Below are 17,263 nucleotides of genomic sequence, written 5' to 3' on the forward strand. Positions count from 1 at the left end.
AACTAAAAAGACAGCTTAGACACCTTAAAAAGACAAATCACAATTAGTCCAAACACAAAACCAAACATGTAACCTGATCTACTGATACTTGGTAATTTGGGAATTTTTCAAAAAAAAAAAAAAAATTAAAAATGTTAAAAAAATCTTTTCAAAATTCCACTTTGATCCATGATCAATTGGGCCCCATTTCAAAGTATGCATGAGTGTTTGATGAAATCATCATCGTATACACTCTAATTCAGGGCAGAGTTTTAAATAGTGAATGGCATGTGGCACAACACTCACCCCTTTAAAGCATGAGGCGTAAGCTACACACAACTTTTGGATTTTTAATCAAGGTGCTTGGTTGCACCAATGTCAGCATATTCTATACCAGATTAGACTGATTAATAATGAAATTTAACAAAATTTCATTATATTTGGTGCAATAAAATGCAACCTAAACCAGTAGGAAAGGGAAATGATTAGTATAAAAGTAAAGAAACAGCAATGAAACTGATTTGATATTATTATTAAGATTATTTTACTGAAAGCATTAAAAAGGTTAACTAATTTTTATTGGAAATGGAAAAATATAACAAATCATTGAAAACATCATGTGACCTACATAGCATGTAACGTAGTCTACATAGCGTGTAGCGTATGCAAATTATGATGTAGCATAGGCAACATGCGACTTGAGCTATTTTCATGAGCTACGTAGTGTTAAGGCTATGCAACACTACGTAGCGTAAGCTAGATGCTAGCTATTTAAAACACTGATTTAGGGATTTGGGGGAAGATGGGCCGATTTGTAGAAATTTGAAGAAAATTAGAAAATTTTCTAAATTTTCTCAAATAAAAGATGAATAGTACCAGCGTTATGTTAGAGAATGTCTTCACCAATATCATTCTATTATAACCTTGGCATAGTATTGTTGGTTTGTGGATCAACAATACTATGCCCAACCCCGTTGAGATGGAGATGGTGATTTTGACCCATTGCACAACTCTGTGAGTCTGAGTCACAGCCACACACATTATTCACAAGTATATTTTAGTTTTCTACTTCTTTTACTTTTGAATATATTGCTTGTGTTTTCATACATGTCTTCTTACATTTATAAATTATAGGAATAGGATTTGAATATACTCGCATCTGTTCAGTCAGACAACGCACAGATTAGGGACCCATACAAAGGAAACCTATTATGTGCACTTGTTTTTTGTAATGTTTTGATTTCTAAGTGTGTGTTGATATCTTTTTTAACAATCCCTAAAGTTTCATTGAAAAATTCGACAAATTTCCTAATGTTTCCCCATGTTTCCCAACAATAGCGATACATTAGGCAATACAACCAATATATCTCATGTGATAACCAATATGTATATGTATCCCGAGGGTGCAATACATTATGTGATAACGATACGGAAAACATTGGTTACAGTTCAACCTGTTTCTTTATTAAGACATTTTTTTATAGCAATTTGAATAGCGTTGAGCCATTACAGTGGACCAGTAGGGTTCTATTCTTGGCTTTTTGTATTAATATGGATTTGTAAAGGCTATATAATATAGCCATAAGTATTTTTATTTGAAGAAGAGTAGAGAAGGGAATGGAGAAGAGGAAAGAGATCGTATGGGAGGGGGAGATAAAGAAGGACGGGGACTTGATGAATATCCTCTCCTCTATAATGCTTTATTTCTAACCACTTAACAATACTCGATATAAAGATGACTCCTAATCTAAGATTTGTAATATCCAGGATACATCATTAGTCTAAATAGGGTATAGTACTCTGAGGTACAACTCAAAAGTATGCTTAACGTCTCCTTATATTGCCCTTACATACACCGAGATGTGTGTACTCTAAGATTGTGTTTGCAACATCAATAATATCATCCGATAGTATTGGTATCCGTGGGCCCGACACAAATCAGACTGGAAGTGATGGGACTTTTGGGTATCACACAAGATCAGCATTTTAAATAGCTTCACTATGTAGCGTGTACCTTACGCTACATAGCCTAGCTTAACCTTAATGCCACGTAGCTCATGAAAATAGCTTAAGTCACGTGTAGCCTATGCAGCATGCACGCCATATAGCCTATGGTACTCACTACAAGTTATCTTTCAATAAAACACTAACATCAATAATGTTTTCAATTGATTTGTTACATTTTTCATTCTTTTAATAAAAATTAGTTAATCTTTTCAATGATTTTACTAAATTAATATAAGTAATAGTATTAAATCAGTTAAGTTGCTCTTTCTTTGCCTTTATCCTTAATCTTCGCCTATTTTTTCTATTATTTTAGGATGTATTTGGTTGCACCAAATGTCATTAATTTCATTATTAATCAGACTAATTTGGTGAGAAACATCATGATATTTGGCAATTGACACAACCAAGCACAACCTTAATCAAAATTTTGCAGTAGCGGGTAGCTCACACTACACACATTGTAGCTTAAGCCTCATGCTTTAGAGGGGTCAACACTGCGCGACACACCATTCGCTATTTAAAACATTGCACAAGATATTGCAAAATATTGCATTGTATGCATTGATACAATGCAATATTTTCATAATATCACAGTTAAAACTCCTTGGTACTGACGATACATGCAATAGTATCATCGATACTATCCAACCGCGAGACCTCCTAGTTTTTTCAAAAAAAAAATACAAAAAAAAACTCCAAAAACTCTATATCCTCCTCATTTTTGTACCCAAATCTCTTGCTTTTAATCCATTCTTAACTTGATTTCAACCAACCCTCTTCCATTTTTCAGAGAAACAAGGGAATTGTCATGCGCAAATTGAGATCAGACAGTGGGTGGGCCTGATTTTCAAACAACTAAGTTTTTTTAATCCATTTTTTTTTTTTGTTGTTGTAAATCACTTCGAATCACTACAACTAAGATAGAAATTCATGATCTTACATGCTTCGTATGCTCAATAATGGCTTTCAATATCCAATTTACGAATTTGGAAAATTTAGGAAATTAAAAAAAAATAAATCCATTTCACCCATTTAAATTGCAAGTAGGAGGTGTTTGATTTTCAAAATCCTTTTGTAAATACCTGAAAAAGAGTCATTATTAGTTCTAACATTTGTTTGTAAGGAGATGGAAATGCTACACCTCGAAAGTTGGTCCAGAAAGGGTTTACTTAAATTTGTGGCCCCACCATGATGTATATGACTTATTCATGCCGTCCATCAGCTTTATCATAACCTTTTAGGGCATGAGTAAAAAAAATGAAGCAAATCCAAAGCTCAAGTAGACCACGCCACAGGAATCAATGTCTATGTAATGTCCACAGTTGAAAGTTGTTTCGTTTCTTGGGCCCACACTGATGTTTATTAGTCATATAACCCATTCATAAGGTCGCACGGGCATGGATAAAGGGAAAACAAAAATATCAGCTTGATCCAAAACTTTTGGGGCCCCTAAGAAATTTTCAATGGTAGGTGTTCAATTCCCATTGTTTACTTTGGTGTGGTCCACTTGAGCTTTGGATCCCCTTCATTTTTTGGCTCATGCCCCACATGTTTTACATTTTTTCCTCAGGAAAAATGTTCAAATAGCACCAGTCACGTCACACAATGGGAGGCGTGCATGAATTACAAATGAAAATGGTGATTGCTTATTTACCCTAAATTACTAGGGAATTAAAAAATCAAACAACCCCTTAGATTATGGAAAAATTAAATTGTACATGTTGAAGGCTGATATACAGATTGACAGGGTTTATCGATTTTTTCGAAAAAAAAAAAAATCTTTAATTAAAAATATATAAATAATAATTAAAAAACTTCCAAAAAAAATAAATTGATTAATGGTTATTTAGCCACGATTTTCAAGTGTTTACAAGCGTTGGTTGATCATAATATCAGTCACATTCTAATTTGTGAATTTGAGGGGAAAAAAAAATCCCTACTTCACTCATTTAAATTGCAATTAGAGTATGAAAAAAATCACATTAGACATGTTGGAGGCTGATCTACAGATAGATGGAGGTTTTTAGATTTTTTGAAAAAAAAATAATTAATGGAGACTGATCTACATATTTTATTATGTTAGATGATGGTCTAGGACCCTATACAAAGAAAACTATGTACACTTGTTTTTTTTATGATCCTATGATATCTTTGTGTAATGATGTCTTTGTTAACATCCCTTGAAGTGCCATTGAAAAATTCGACCAATTTCCAATGTTTCCCAAAAACAGTGATACATTACGCATTACATCCAATATTTCCCACGCGAGGCCCGATATGTTTCCATATCCCGAGGGTGCATTGCATCCATTAATATTGATACTGAAATACTTCTCTACCACATATCTACAAGGAGATGATTATGAATGGATATATTAGCTTATTCTGAGATTTCTAGCATTAGTTGCTCCAGCTTCTATGAGCAATTAGTTGCCACCACCGTCAATTATTTTGGACTTCATTCGATCGTGTGGCAAAATATAAGGATTTTGGAGCCCTTTAGTTGGTTTGTAATTTCTAATTATTCAATTTATGTTCAAATATTTCAATTTGCTGCATCAATAGGGCTATCATAACTGAATTGATTGAAGAGCCATTGTCCAAATAGGCCTTTGGAGATTAACTTCAGTTTACCTTTGATATGTGTACACCAAGATTGCGATGAACCCCAGAACACTCGATGCAAATAAGAACGCCAAGGTTTAAGGATGCCCAATCTGGATCAAGAGCACCACAATCAGCACATCTGTCATTTCCAGCGACTCTTCTCAGCACATCGATCGGCTTCTCATGCTTTATACTGAACCGATGCTGCTGAGAACTTCTAGTCGCACGTTCATGAGGTCTGGTAATGAATTTCCTCGCTGATGTGCATTCTTCAAGTGCTGACTGATCAATATCGGAACTTCCAAATGAACTACTCTTACTGGCAGCACGAGCATGACTACTGCTTGTTGGACTGGCAGGGAGAAGCTGTAATAAAATAGGATCTGAGCTGTCAGATGAATTTCAAAAGGTGAATGGACATGCTGCAACACTAACATTTCTCATAATAACCTGTTCAGGTGACTGGGAATTCAGCAGTGAAGCAATAACTCCAGTTATCTTCTCAATCCAGTCCATTTGATCCATGGCACTCTCTGCCTGCATTGATAAACAGCACAAGGAATAGTCAGAAATGAACACCATGAACACCACTGTATTGAGCCACAACAATGAAATAAATAAATAAACAAAACCCACATACCAAATTCGCAATAGAATGACTGTTTGGATAGGGTATGTATGATGAAATTATGATAGATGTGGCAATTTAATTATTTAAAAAAAAAAATCTTACTGAGTTTCATGCTGACTGATAAAAGTATACCTGCAAAGTGTAGTTTTTCGTTGGTGATATGATCCTGAAGCAGAATCGCAAATCTGACTGGTCTGCATCAACTTTTATTGTTGACGTCAGCAGGTTCACTGTATGATGTGCGACAGATTTCTCATCATGTACTCCACCATGATAATGAGAAGAAAGCCACCGGCTCAGCAGCCCAGAGCCAAGTTCAGAGTGATGACCTCGTTGAATGTATTGTTGGTTAGCAACTCCCTAAAATAATACATGCCGTGTTAAAGGTGAACATAAAATAGCCAAGTGAGGGACCAAAAAAAACAAGAATAAGGAAAAGAAAAGGGGAGACGAAACAAAAATAGAACTGTAAGCAACATACATTTCAAGTATTTGTCCAACTTAGGAACGACTTACAGATGGCCTGCTGGACTGCTTGCGGTAGTAGTACAACATTCCTCGGCTATCGAGAACAAAAAACCTCCTCTTCCAATCACCTCTCAAGTTTGAGGAACGTTTTGAGAGATAACCTTGTCGAATGGTTTGAACCTAAAGTATTATGCATTGACATTGAAGTGAGCCAGAATCATTTGAAAACTGAAAGAGCACTCGAGAGTAAAGAAAGCATGTCCTGAAAAAGTAGGCAATTGTCTCTTCTCACAAAAGATATCAGTTATGACAGGTTAATTAATTGTTCAAGAGAATCAAATTGCATCAGAAGCTACCTTTCCCTTTGCAGAAGATTGCATAACTGCCTCAATCATTTTATGTGAACTTCTGCCAATGGCTTGTATACCATCTCCATTAGGAGAACTATGTAAGCCATGTGAAGACCAACGACTTTCACGATCAATCTGCCTTTTGAACTCTTGCATCCTTTCGCTAAGAGCTGCCTGCTCATGATTGGACCTTTCTCTTGCTTGTTGTGCATAAGTCAAAACCTTCAAAACAAGAACAGTCTTCACTTTTAATAGTTCTCGATTATGAAGGTAAGATGAACTAAACAAGCAAACTGTTTGTAACCATGCGGAGTGCTGGATATTCTCATACAGGAAACGGCAGTCTCTAACTTTTTTCTTTTGAGGGTAACAAGATTTTTATTGAAAAAAAGGCCGAGCTGGAGCAGCAAATTCCAAGCAAAAAAAAAGAAAAGAAAAGAAAAGAAAGAAGCTTAAATTACAATCCCTTAACAACTTTATACTCAAAGCCCATTCCAACACAAAGGATTTCTCCCTTCCTGCTCCTTCATCATCGGCTTTAAGGGGTGGTGGGGAATCGGGTATTGGCAATCCTAGAGGAGATTCAAGAGAAGCAGGAGAGGAGAGGGTAGGGATGGATATTCGACTATTCCCTTATTGGCTTGGGCTATCTCTTCTCGGCAAGCGAAGGGAAGCGTGCTCCCTCTAATATTGATAGGGGCACAAGGGCATCTCCTCCCTCCACTAGAGGCATTACGAAAGCATCTCCCATATCTTTGAACCATGAACAGCCGTGAAACCTAGAGTGTGGAGTGCATACTTATTTCTTGCATGACCAAGGATTCATGGTGTAATCTCCATTCAAAATAATTCCAATGTTAGCGGCAACAAGACCCATAGATGATGATAGCACCATGGTAATTGGCTGTTTATGTGGTGATGATGGCAGATTTAGTACTTACAGGTGGAGGTTGGGGGAATGGTTCGAAACAATTGTTTATGTATCCATATCACAACCCATATTCCACCTTTGGGATATGGAAACATATCAATATCACGTGGGAAATACCACATGTATCAGGGAATGCATGGCAATTTGAGGGAAACACTCGGAAAAGAATGGAATTTTTCAGTGAAACTTCAAGATATTTTAAAAGAGACATTATTCACTTAAGACATTACCAAAAATAAGTATGCGTAATAGGTTTTCATTGGATAAGGGCCCAAACTATGCTTTGTTAGCAAAGATATCCAAAAGGAGTTCATATCATTCAAATATTTTACAAGTTACAATCAGTGTTCATAGTATCGGTATCGATATATCGCTAGTTGGGGATACAGAAACATGGCGCGATATCATTGACACCCAGAAATGTATCACTGAGTGAGGGATACATTCGGGAAACACAAATGGTGGAATTTCTCAATGAAACTTTAGGAGATGCTAAAACACATATATTTGAATATTTAGGAATCAAATAATTGCAAAAAAGATGCACGCACAACAAGTTTCTCTTTAATGGGGGTTTAAAAGCATGTAACGCTAACTCGGGGAAACATTAGAGAAACATGCAGGAAATGGTGGAATTTCCCAATGATACTTCAGGAGATGCTAAAATGCACGTATTAGCATGCTTAAGAATCAAATAATAAGTTTCTTGCTAATGGGGCCTAAAAGCATGTATCGTTGACTCAGGGAAACATGGGAAAATTGGTGGATCCATCCATCCATCCATACATGCACACAATGTTCGAAATATCGGTATCATATCCTTGGGATACAGATACATATTGGTTATCGCACGGGATATATCATTTTTATCGGGTAATTTATCATACTTCTTGGGAAACATGGGGAAACATTGGGAAAATGGTTGTATTTTTCAATGAAACTTCAAAGATTGTGAAAAAATTACCTAAATACACTTTTAAATCATAACATCTCAAAAAAAGAAGTGCGCATAATAGGTTTCCTTTGTATAGGGTCCAAAGTTGTGTTGTCTGACTAAACTAATGCAAATATTTTCAAATTGAATGCATAACATCTAGAGTGCATGTAATGATCATTTCATCAAACACTCCTAAATACTTCAAAATTTGACTTAATTGATAGCTAGTAGGAGGGAAATTTGACAAAAAATTTATATTTGAATTGTTTTTTTTTTATTAATTTTTAATTAAAAATTATTTTTATTTTTCAAAAATTGACAAGAACTTAACAAATTAGTAGATCAGCCCTCATACACGCTTGATTTCATGTTTAGAGTGCAACATTGCAAGCAATTTGGGAGAAATTGGGAAATTTTTGAATTTTCCCCAAACCAAACCACCTACACTCAATTTTCAAAATTAGAGTGTATGTGATGACATTTCATCAAATACTCCTAAATACTTCGAAATTAGTCTCAATTGATAGCTAGTTGGAAGGAAAATTTTGAAAAAAAAAATAATTGGAGATTGAAATCAAAGCTCCAACTCCATGATTTTTCGTGCAAAACATGAAGAACCAATGGATTGATAACCATTTGACACTAATTTAACATAATTTCAACAAAAAAAAAAAAGGATCAGAAATTGAAAATGCTAACCAGATCAAACATGTGGGATATATCGGCACTACCTGTGCGTTTCGTATCGCACAAGTGGGATATATCAGCCGATATCGTCAATATTTAAAACATTGCATGCACATGCATACATACAAACACACATGCATGATCCATCCATCCATGCACATGTGCATACACACATACACACAAACACATAGACACACATCCATTCATCCATACATGCATACACACAAACACACATCCATCCATCCATTCATATATGATTCTTCCATGCATGCATACATATACACACATACAAACATGCATTTCATCATACAACCATGGCCCCATAAAAAAATGAAATGGCGATATTATCAAAATATTGCCGATACACTGGGTATACAAGCGACACTTGGAAAAAAAATTTAAAGACATGACACTTAGAATTTACATAGTAAAAAATATTAGTGATACATTGGCGATACAAGTGATACCTGGAATTTACATTGTCGAAAATATTGGCGTCTGGCAATATGATACATCGGCGATACGTAGCAATATATCGTTGATACATGTAATTTCTAATACCAGCGGTGTTATCAGTATCGCTACTAATGTTATCAGTATTGTCGTGCTGGAGATACGGATAATATCGAGGATATTATCGATACATTGTGGATACTTCAAACACTGCCTACAATACAAGCAATAAAATACAAACAATACAACCAAAAACAAAAAAAAAAAAAAAAGAAACAAAAATATACCTTGGACTCATATCCACAAAGGTACAATGTGACTACATGAAAACAGAATATTTTCATATTTCCTCAATTTCTACCATTTTCCACCTTCAAACTTGAAAAAACTTGTCTCAAATCCATATTTATGGACAAAAATTGAGCATAGATGTGGATTTGCAACTTATTCATAATATATGGAAAAGTAACAAATTTAAACGAGAAAAAACAAACGTTTATCACCTAATGGATTTCAGCCCATTTCTGCTCGTGGATAGCAATTTCTCCACTCTAGTGGAGTTGTCTCAATGCACCTATGAACAATTTCCCCAAAAAAAATTAGGATAAATGGGGTTTTTTAGTTTCCTCGATTTTTTATCATTTCTGCTTAGAATCAACGATTCATATTGGCTTTATCGTCGATATGAGGTGATGGGGGACATCATGCGCCCCCCCCCCCCCAACACACATACGCAAGGAGGACGAGGGCCCCACCATCGATCTGGATTGATGACGACATCCAGGGAGGGCCTCCTAGTTAGAGGACTGCGTTTTGGGTCCTTGGAGTGGACTCGATCATCATGTGAATCCCACCATAGGTTCTCATGATCGTGGCTCACTATTCTAGACGATCTAGTACTTGGAGTTTTGGTTATTATTGTTATTAGGAACATCATGGACGGTTTAGATTGCTTTGATTAGTTGTCATTTGTGATTACTTCGTCTCTAAATAATAGAATGCACACATGACGTGACTTTTGGGGTATATGATTTTATTATAAATAAGCACCTCTTGTAGTCTTTTTTTTTTTCCTCATTGATGATTGGAATAAAATTTCTGCATTTTCCTATTTTTTTCTGAGTTGTGAAAACCTAATTGGGTGCGAAACTCTCCCTTCTTCAAAGGGCTACCATCGTGGTGCGAGCCACACCCATCCCAAATCGCCCCCATCTCCTACCATCAATATCCAACCCCCCACCCTACGGCCACCCAATCAGCAAATCCTTCCTCCTTTTACAGCAATCCTTCCCCTACAACGGAATTTCGGAATCAGGCCCTGCAAGGGGGTTGAAACTTCGGTGGAGCACCGTGCGCAGACTGTACACCCGATCGACCTCAAACTTGGTGTGGGTGTGGCCCACCCCTGGCTAACCAGGCCCAAGCTGACCCTTTTTGGGTTCGTGGGCCCCACACACGTGCGGGCAGCCATTAGCACACATGCATCAGCACCGTCTTGCTATCCGCATGTGTGAACTAACCCCAGGTTCTCTCTCTCCTCTCCTTCACTCCTCTCTCACCTGATTTCCTTAACCCTAACCCTAGATTGTCCTAAATCCCTATTTTTATGCCCCTTTTTCAACCCTAGAGTTTCCCGAATTGAAACCTGTGAATCCCTTGGATTGGGGAAATATTCTTATGCATGTGTGGATGAATCTACTATCCTTTGATCATTGTTTGGTCTATAATTTTTAATCGATCCAGCCCTAGCATGTGTAGGCTTGGACTTTTATAGATCCCCTCTGTTGAATGCTTGACTTTATATGGGATGTGGAGTTTTTGTGATTGTTTCCAACTTAGTATGATCTTAAGCCTGAAATTTTGCATATCATGTTTAATTTCTATGTCCTGCATCATGAGGGATTTATATAACTGGCATGTTGTGATATGTCAACTGATACAAAAGAATTTTAAAACTCTCCCTGTACCTTGTATCACTAATGAGCAATACCAACAGTATCAACCGATACCATTGATACATTGAACACTAGTTGGAAGTGTTTTCAACACCTTAGGAAAACAATGTTCAATGTAAGTCCTTGGATTAGGAGTTGCAGATTGCATCTACTGCAAAGAAGGTAACATAGTTCTGCTCGCCTTCATTTTGCAAGCAATCATCACTTTGTTTCCATCCGCACTGTTGCATTTATATTCCATTTGTTACATATAACATAAGTTTTTCCTTTTCGCCATTCTTAGATTTTCAATGAGAAAACAAAACTTTCTTAGACTTGCACTGAGAAAAGTACAAGACTCCAACTTTGCAACATTACAGAGAAGGAAAAGACCGTAGTAACCGAGCTGGCCCTAAAACTTCATCTCTAGCGGTATCCATATCCACCTAAGTTAGCTTCTTTATGGATATATTTCAAACAGTGATGCAGTTGATCAAGGTGTTAAGTGTACCCGAATGGTTTCAGCTTCTATCTCAGAAGGGTAGGATAGGCCCATTTGGATTTCCAGAGCCCCTTATGAAGAATTTGCAGAAAATCAAACAATTCCTAGCAAATAAGGTTTTCAATACTCCAACACAACTCTGAGCAACCCAAAACAGAATTTCAGAAATAGGAATAATTTCCAGCAATTTCGCACAACTTCCAACAGACAAAGAACTGAACTTTCCCAATCTAAATGCAATTTTCAGCAGATATATAATTTCCAGCAGTCGGAAAAATACCATATCACACTTATAGTCCTCACACCTGTAAGAATGCTGACATCATAGCCTCAATCAACTACTCACAACCAACAAGACCTGAAAACACAAATCCTACCCGTCACAATCGGTTCCTAAAAATACTAAATACTAAATACCTTCTAGACCCAGGTACCAGTCGAGATCCTATTGCAGGATTTTTTTTAAGGATGGGTAGAATTTATTAAAAAAAGAGAGTGAAATGATGATAAGAGAAGAAGGGAGTCTCTGATCACAAGACCAAGGAGATTGGATCCCTTCTTAGTTAAGCCATCTGGAAAAAAAAAAAGGTGACATCCCTAGACACATAATAAAACTCAACCAAGGTGGTTTCCCTTTAATTTTCCCTTGTTTCATCCATCCATCTAATAAAATGTCAAGAATAGTGGCCAAAGGAGCTTGCCCACCTAAGAACATTGGTCGAATAGCCTTTGATTTTTTATTTTATTTTTTAATTATTGGAAAGGTAACATGGGCTCCAACCCATGACCTCAATGTTGAAACACACTCTATCTACCACTGAGCCATGGGTTCGAAACCCCGCCTTTGATCATACATGGGAGCTTGAATCTGCACAAGTTCTTTAAGACCCTGCCATAGAAAACTTAATTCTGTCTCATCAGAGTTTAGGGACACCAAATTGCCACTGGTCCCTGCAAAGCACCACGAACCTGACCTTGGTTGTCACTTATGATGCCTCAGTTACCAGCCGGTCCTGGTTACCACTAGAACTCCCAAGAAGTTGAAGTTGAGGGATCCCAACACCCAAGCCTTATGAAAGCGGCCCCTCCTAAATGCAAGCTGCTCCTCTTCTTCCTTTACCGACCATCATCTTGATAGAATTTGGTGAAATCCACCCAATGATATTGCTGTGATCACCTTCAATGTCGATTGAGCCAGGTAGTTGAGACAAAAGTCCTCCCACCTTGCAAGAATGCTAACAACACATACTCATACAACTACTTATTACAAGTGACAAGACACAAAAACACCAATCTTACCCCTCACAATCAGTTCCCAAAATACTCTCAATACCCACTAGACCCCGGGCACCAGTGAGCCCCCATTAAACTTGAGTTTGAAGATCCCAATGCCCAAACCTTACATCTTTTTTATCATTCTTTCCTCTTTGCAACCATTTGCCAAAATGACTGATCAACACCTTTTTCATTTTCTTTTTCTTTTTAAAGGAAATTACAAGATATATACAGAAACTAAAAGGAAGGGAGAGAACTTCCCAATACAAAAATCAAGGCTGGATGACTGACCAACATCTGAAGTATTCTTCTTTGAAATCTTGGACCTTGTTGTTAATCAAGGCACCAGATGTCATCAACCATCGATTCTCTCAAACCTTCCAGATCTTCTGGCTTGCCTTAAAAGATATGATTGATTACTCTACTCTCTTACTATCGCTGTGTCATCACACAAAGTGTAGCTTATAACAAAATATGACCTCTCAGAGAAAGGACCACAAGAACATGCCTCCATGAGACTGAAATGGAAGTTGATATTGACCAATCATCACAGAGATCAAGGAAGAAGCACAACAGAGTGCCCGCCTCAGGGGAAGTGGATACGGAGATGAACTACACTCTTCCGATGCCAGACAAAGGAAAAGCAGGCATGGATGAAGAGGTGATCTATGATTTCTTCAGCCAGATATTTATCATGACATCCCTGTGTTGGGAATGATCAAACAGAAATGACCATCTTGCAGTCCAACAAAAACCAATCATTTTCAGATGACCTCAAATGACCATAGACTACTCGTAAAGGTGATCGCACCTCTAGCCCAGGAAGGTACCTACAGATAGGAGCCAAAACTATCCTTCTGGAGCCCATATCCATGCCCCAATTGTCCCTACGAATTCCTAGAGAAGAGACCCTTTACCTGTGCCATAAAGTCTTGTAACTGACCAGAAGAATGTAGATCACATCTAGCCTATGCACTAACTCATGTTGCTAAATTAAGCACCCTAGACATTTTCTATGGCAATACATAAACAAAAACAGACCTGGTGGACATATGGCTCCATCTGATGCAATAGCTCATATCCCTGCAAGAAAACCGAGTCAAAAGCTTTTAGAGAAGCACCAAAGAAGAGCAGCAAACTACATTCAATAAGACAGTGAACAAGGAAATCGTATGCGTACTTGTTTGAAATAACGAAGGTGAGCATCCATTGCCCCACTAACAGCTTCCAAAAACTCAAACCTCTTCTTGGCCTCAACATTAGAAAGAACTGTGACCTGGAAAGAGAGAATATGACAATTAATGGCACCAGCCACTGGCTATCATTAGACATCAGTATCCAGGATCTCATATCAATGCATCTCTGCTGGAAGTATCAGTGTTGAGCATGGATAGAATATTCTGCATGCATAAAGTTGTAAATACCAGATTGAAGCGAGCCTGCTCGAATGAAGACCTTGCAATGTGGAGGTCCTGAAATATGCCTATAACTAAATTAATATTTCTATCTTAAGGAATTAAGCTGACAAATGAAATACCAAAAACAAAATGACAGATTTTCTATGAGTCGGGATTAGAAAAAGGCCTCTCAGTTGAAAATAGGACAATACCTCTTCTAAGACAGCAGCAACATCCGACTTTGTACCTTTCCTCAATGATAGAAACTTCTCACGAGCCTGTAGCACAAAAAAGACATTGCAATAGTCTGTCACAGATCTACCGTGAAAGATTAATCCTAGCAACGCAAGAAGAAAGAGGAATTCACGACTAACGTAGAATTGCATTCTCTAAGCCCATTCAAATCAGCTTAACATTTATACTTAGAACCAAGATTCTACTAGGACAGTTATTGTGTAAGGAGAACCTAGCATTGCCATCCTTTGAGCAAATTTCAAGTAGTCTGAATCTCGAGCACTAAAAACAGAATTTTCTCTGATATCTTTGACTTTAACTTCTAGGCTAAACATATCATTACCTGTGCTTGTAGAGACGTTAACAAGAGCTATGGACAAAGGACTCTAATGAAGGGTGATATCAAGTTGGCTTTCTACAATCCTATAGGAAGGTGGACTATAAATAAAAGCTGAAACTACAGCCCTATGCCAATGCCTTCTTTTCTACCTACTCTGGTCCTTTGGTGGTGGCATTGCACCCAATACTGATAATATTGGGCTCATATATATATATATGACTATTGGTATAGACTGATATGATATACCCACGGAGAGGGTATTGATGATATTATCGCCGGTGTATCGCGTGGGAAATCAAGATCAAACATGGAAAAGGACAAAAAAAAAAAAAAACCCATTCAGTAAGAAATCGTGCTTTTCTTTGTTACTAAATTTCTAGCTCATAACTCGTTAAAACATGCTTGAAATCCATGATTATTTATAATTTTGATGCAAAATCACAGGTTTTAAGCTCCGATTTTTTAATTTGGGGAAAATCCCCAAATCCTCCATTTTCACCCATTTAAAACTATGGTGTCCAAAAAACAGCATTCTTGAGTTGTAAGCCTATCAACAGATTTGCAACAGTTTCCATAATTTTTGAAAAAATAATAATAATAACTAAAAAATAACTAAAGAAAATTATTGATTTATCATTATAGACTAATCTATGTATAAGTTTAAGAGTGCACACTGTTGATATTTTTAGCCACATTTTGTCACGAAAGTAAAATATATATTTTAACCAAATTATTAAAAATTAATTTTAATTTATTTTAAAAAACACAATATAGTTACTAGTCCATTAAATATTAATAGAATATTTATTATTCAAAAAAAAAAACTGAAATTAAAAATATTTCAAAAATTAATCAAATGGCGTTAATTGTTGTTTCTAACGACACTTTATGTTTCTATATTGCAGCCATGAAGGTAAAAAATCAGTGGGAAAGGGAGGTAGCACTGGGACCCACTTCCTGATAATTGATTCAGGTCAAAATGTATCAGAGAAGTGTCAAGTGGTGGTGGGGTGGCCCATTTGAAGGAACACTTGGCAAGTGGACATCGGAGTGTTGTTGATTACCCCATTGTTCTAAAGAAGGTGAGGGTGTTGATGTAGTACTAAAGAAAAAGGTGAAGGTGACACAGGCATTGGCTGAGCATGAGATGAGAGTACAGGGAGGAGCTAGCGCGTCCTGTACAAGGTCTAAGGAATAAATGAGAAAGATGATCCCGAGCACATACGGGAGGTTCAAGAGTCTTTGGCTGAGCAGTGAGAGATGGACCAAAGGAGGTGGTGGAAGCTCCACACGCGAGGCTGGTGGGAGTAGTGGGGTAGAAGCGAGTAGTAGGGGGGATGAGGGTGGTAATGGGAGGGCGAGGGTGATAGTGGCAGCAGGGGCAGTTGGTGTATATGCTGCTCAGAGAATGTGAGGATGTCGAATCCACCATCAGATCTAGTAGCTTATGCAGAAGCAGCAGGAACACAAGCAATTAAAGGAAATGATCTCTATATAAGATTTAAGGAAGAGAATAGACGAGTATATTGCTAGGTGGTTTATTTATGGCCACGTGCCTTCTCATGGTGCCAAGAGCCCATACTTCAAGAACATAATTGCTGAGGTGCAGCATATGGGATCAGGTGTGAAGCCTCCCTCCTCATGTGAAATTATGGATACATACTTAGATGTTGAGGTGGCAAAGATGAGGCAGTACATTGATACATTGAGGCCATCATGGGCGAAGTATGGGGTCTCACTGATGCGTGACGGATGGACAGCTGACTCGGTTGTGCCTTATAAATTTTATGGTCTACTAAAGGGGGATGACCATCTTCCTTAAGTCCATTGATGCATCAAATGATATTAAGAAAGCAAATTACATATATGGGTAGATTAAAGATGTGATGAAGGAGGTGGGGAAGAAGAATGTTGTCCAAATCGTCACGGAAAATGGGAGTGCATTTGTGAAGGTGGGAGGAGAGGCCAGTGCGCTGCCTATTGCATAGATTTGATGATGGAGTTAGGAGAGGCCAGCTATTAGGAGTGCAATTGGCAATGGAAGAGTGGTCACAAACTCCATTTACAGTCATACATAGCTTATTACCAAGACGCAAAGGTGTAATGACAATATAGTGTGCAGCCTGAGGTGACTGGGTCTGTTACTAATTTCATCGCTTTAAGTGACATGCAAAAACACTAGCAAGTACTCAAGCGCCTATTCTCCTTTGCTGAGTGGGGTAAATGGGATAAGAGAGATACTCTTATGGGGAGGAGGGTTGCAAGGATTTTCCTGAGTGACAGATTTTTGGATCACGTGCATGATGTGTTGGGGATTCTAGAGCCCATTTACATAGTCTTGAGGATGGTGGAAAATGAGACATCCATCGATGGGTTCTATGTATGAATTGATGCAATTCATGAAAGATGTAATTAAAGCAAAAGCTCCCAAGTCATATAAATGGGTGCACACAATCATCATTGATCAGTGGGAGAGGACTCTTCCTCACCCTTTTCATGTTGGTTGGTTAGTTACCTTTTCCTGCAGTTAG

At 37.6% G+C, this 17,263-nt stretch overlaps 1 protein-coding gene across 3 annotated transcripts in view; it reads right to left on the reverse strand.

Annotated features, from left to right (window-relative positions):
* Positions 1-17,263, reverse strand: part of LOC131239334 (ADP-ribosylation factor GTPase-activating protein AGD3-like) — a 60,606-nt gene that overhangs the window by 8,841 nt on the left and 34,502 nt on the right. For 2 of the 3 annotated variants that reach the window (XM_058236985.1, XM_058236987.1), the window contains exons 7-15: positions 14,371-14,436; positions 14,186-14,233; positions 13,942-14,037; positions 13,803-13,844; positions 6,049-6,264; positions 5,741-5,872; positions 5,357-5,584; positions 5,044-5,130; positions 4,621-4,959 (exon numbers count right to left, since the gene is read on the reverse strand). In XM_058236985.1, coding sequence (XP_058092968.1) covers positions 4,621-4,959; positions 5,044-5,130; positions 5,357-5,584; positions 5,741-5,872; positions 6,049-6,264; positions 13,803-13,844; positions 13,942-14,037; positions 14,186-14,233; positions 14,371-14,436 — 1,254 coding nt within the window. The remainder of the gene's footprint in view (positions 1-4,620; positions 4,960-5,043; positions 5,131-5,356; positions 5,585-5,740; positions 5,873-6,048; positions 6,265-13,802; positions 13,845-13,941; positions 14,038-14,185; positions 14,234-14,370; positions 14,437-17,263) is intronic. The other variant, XM_058236986.1, reaches the window with a different exon arrangement.

Source organism: Magnolia sinica, chromosome 3, assembly GCF_029962835.1.
Source record: "Magnolia sinica isolate HGM2019 chromosome 3, MsV1, whole genome shotgun sequence".
In the NCBI taxonomy this organism is placed as follows: Eukaryota; Viridiplantae; Streptophyta; class Magnoliopsida; order Magnoliales; family Magnoliaceae; genus Magnolia; species Magnolia sinica.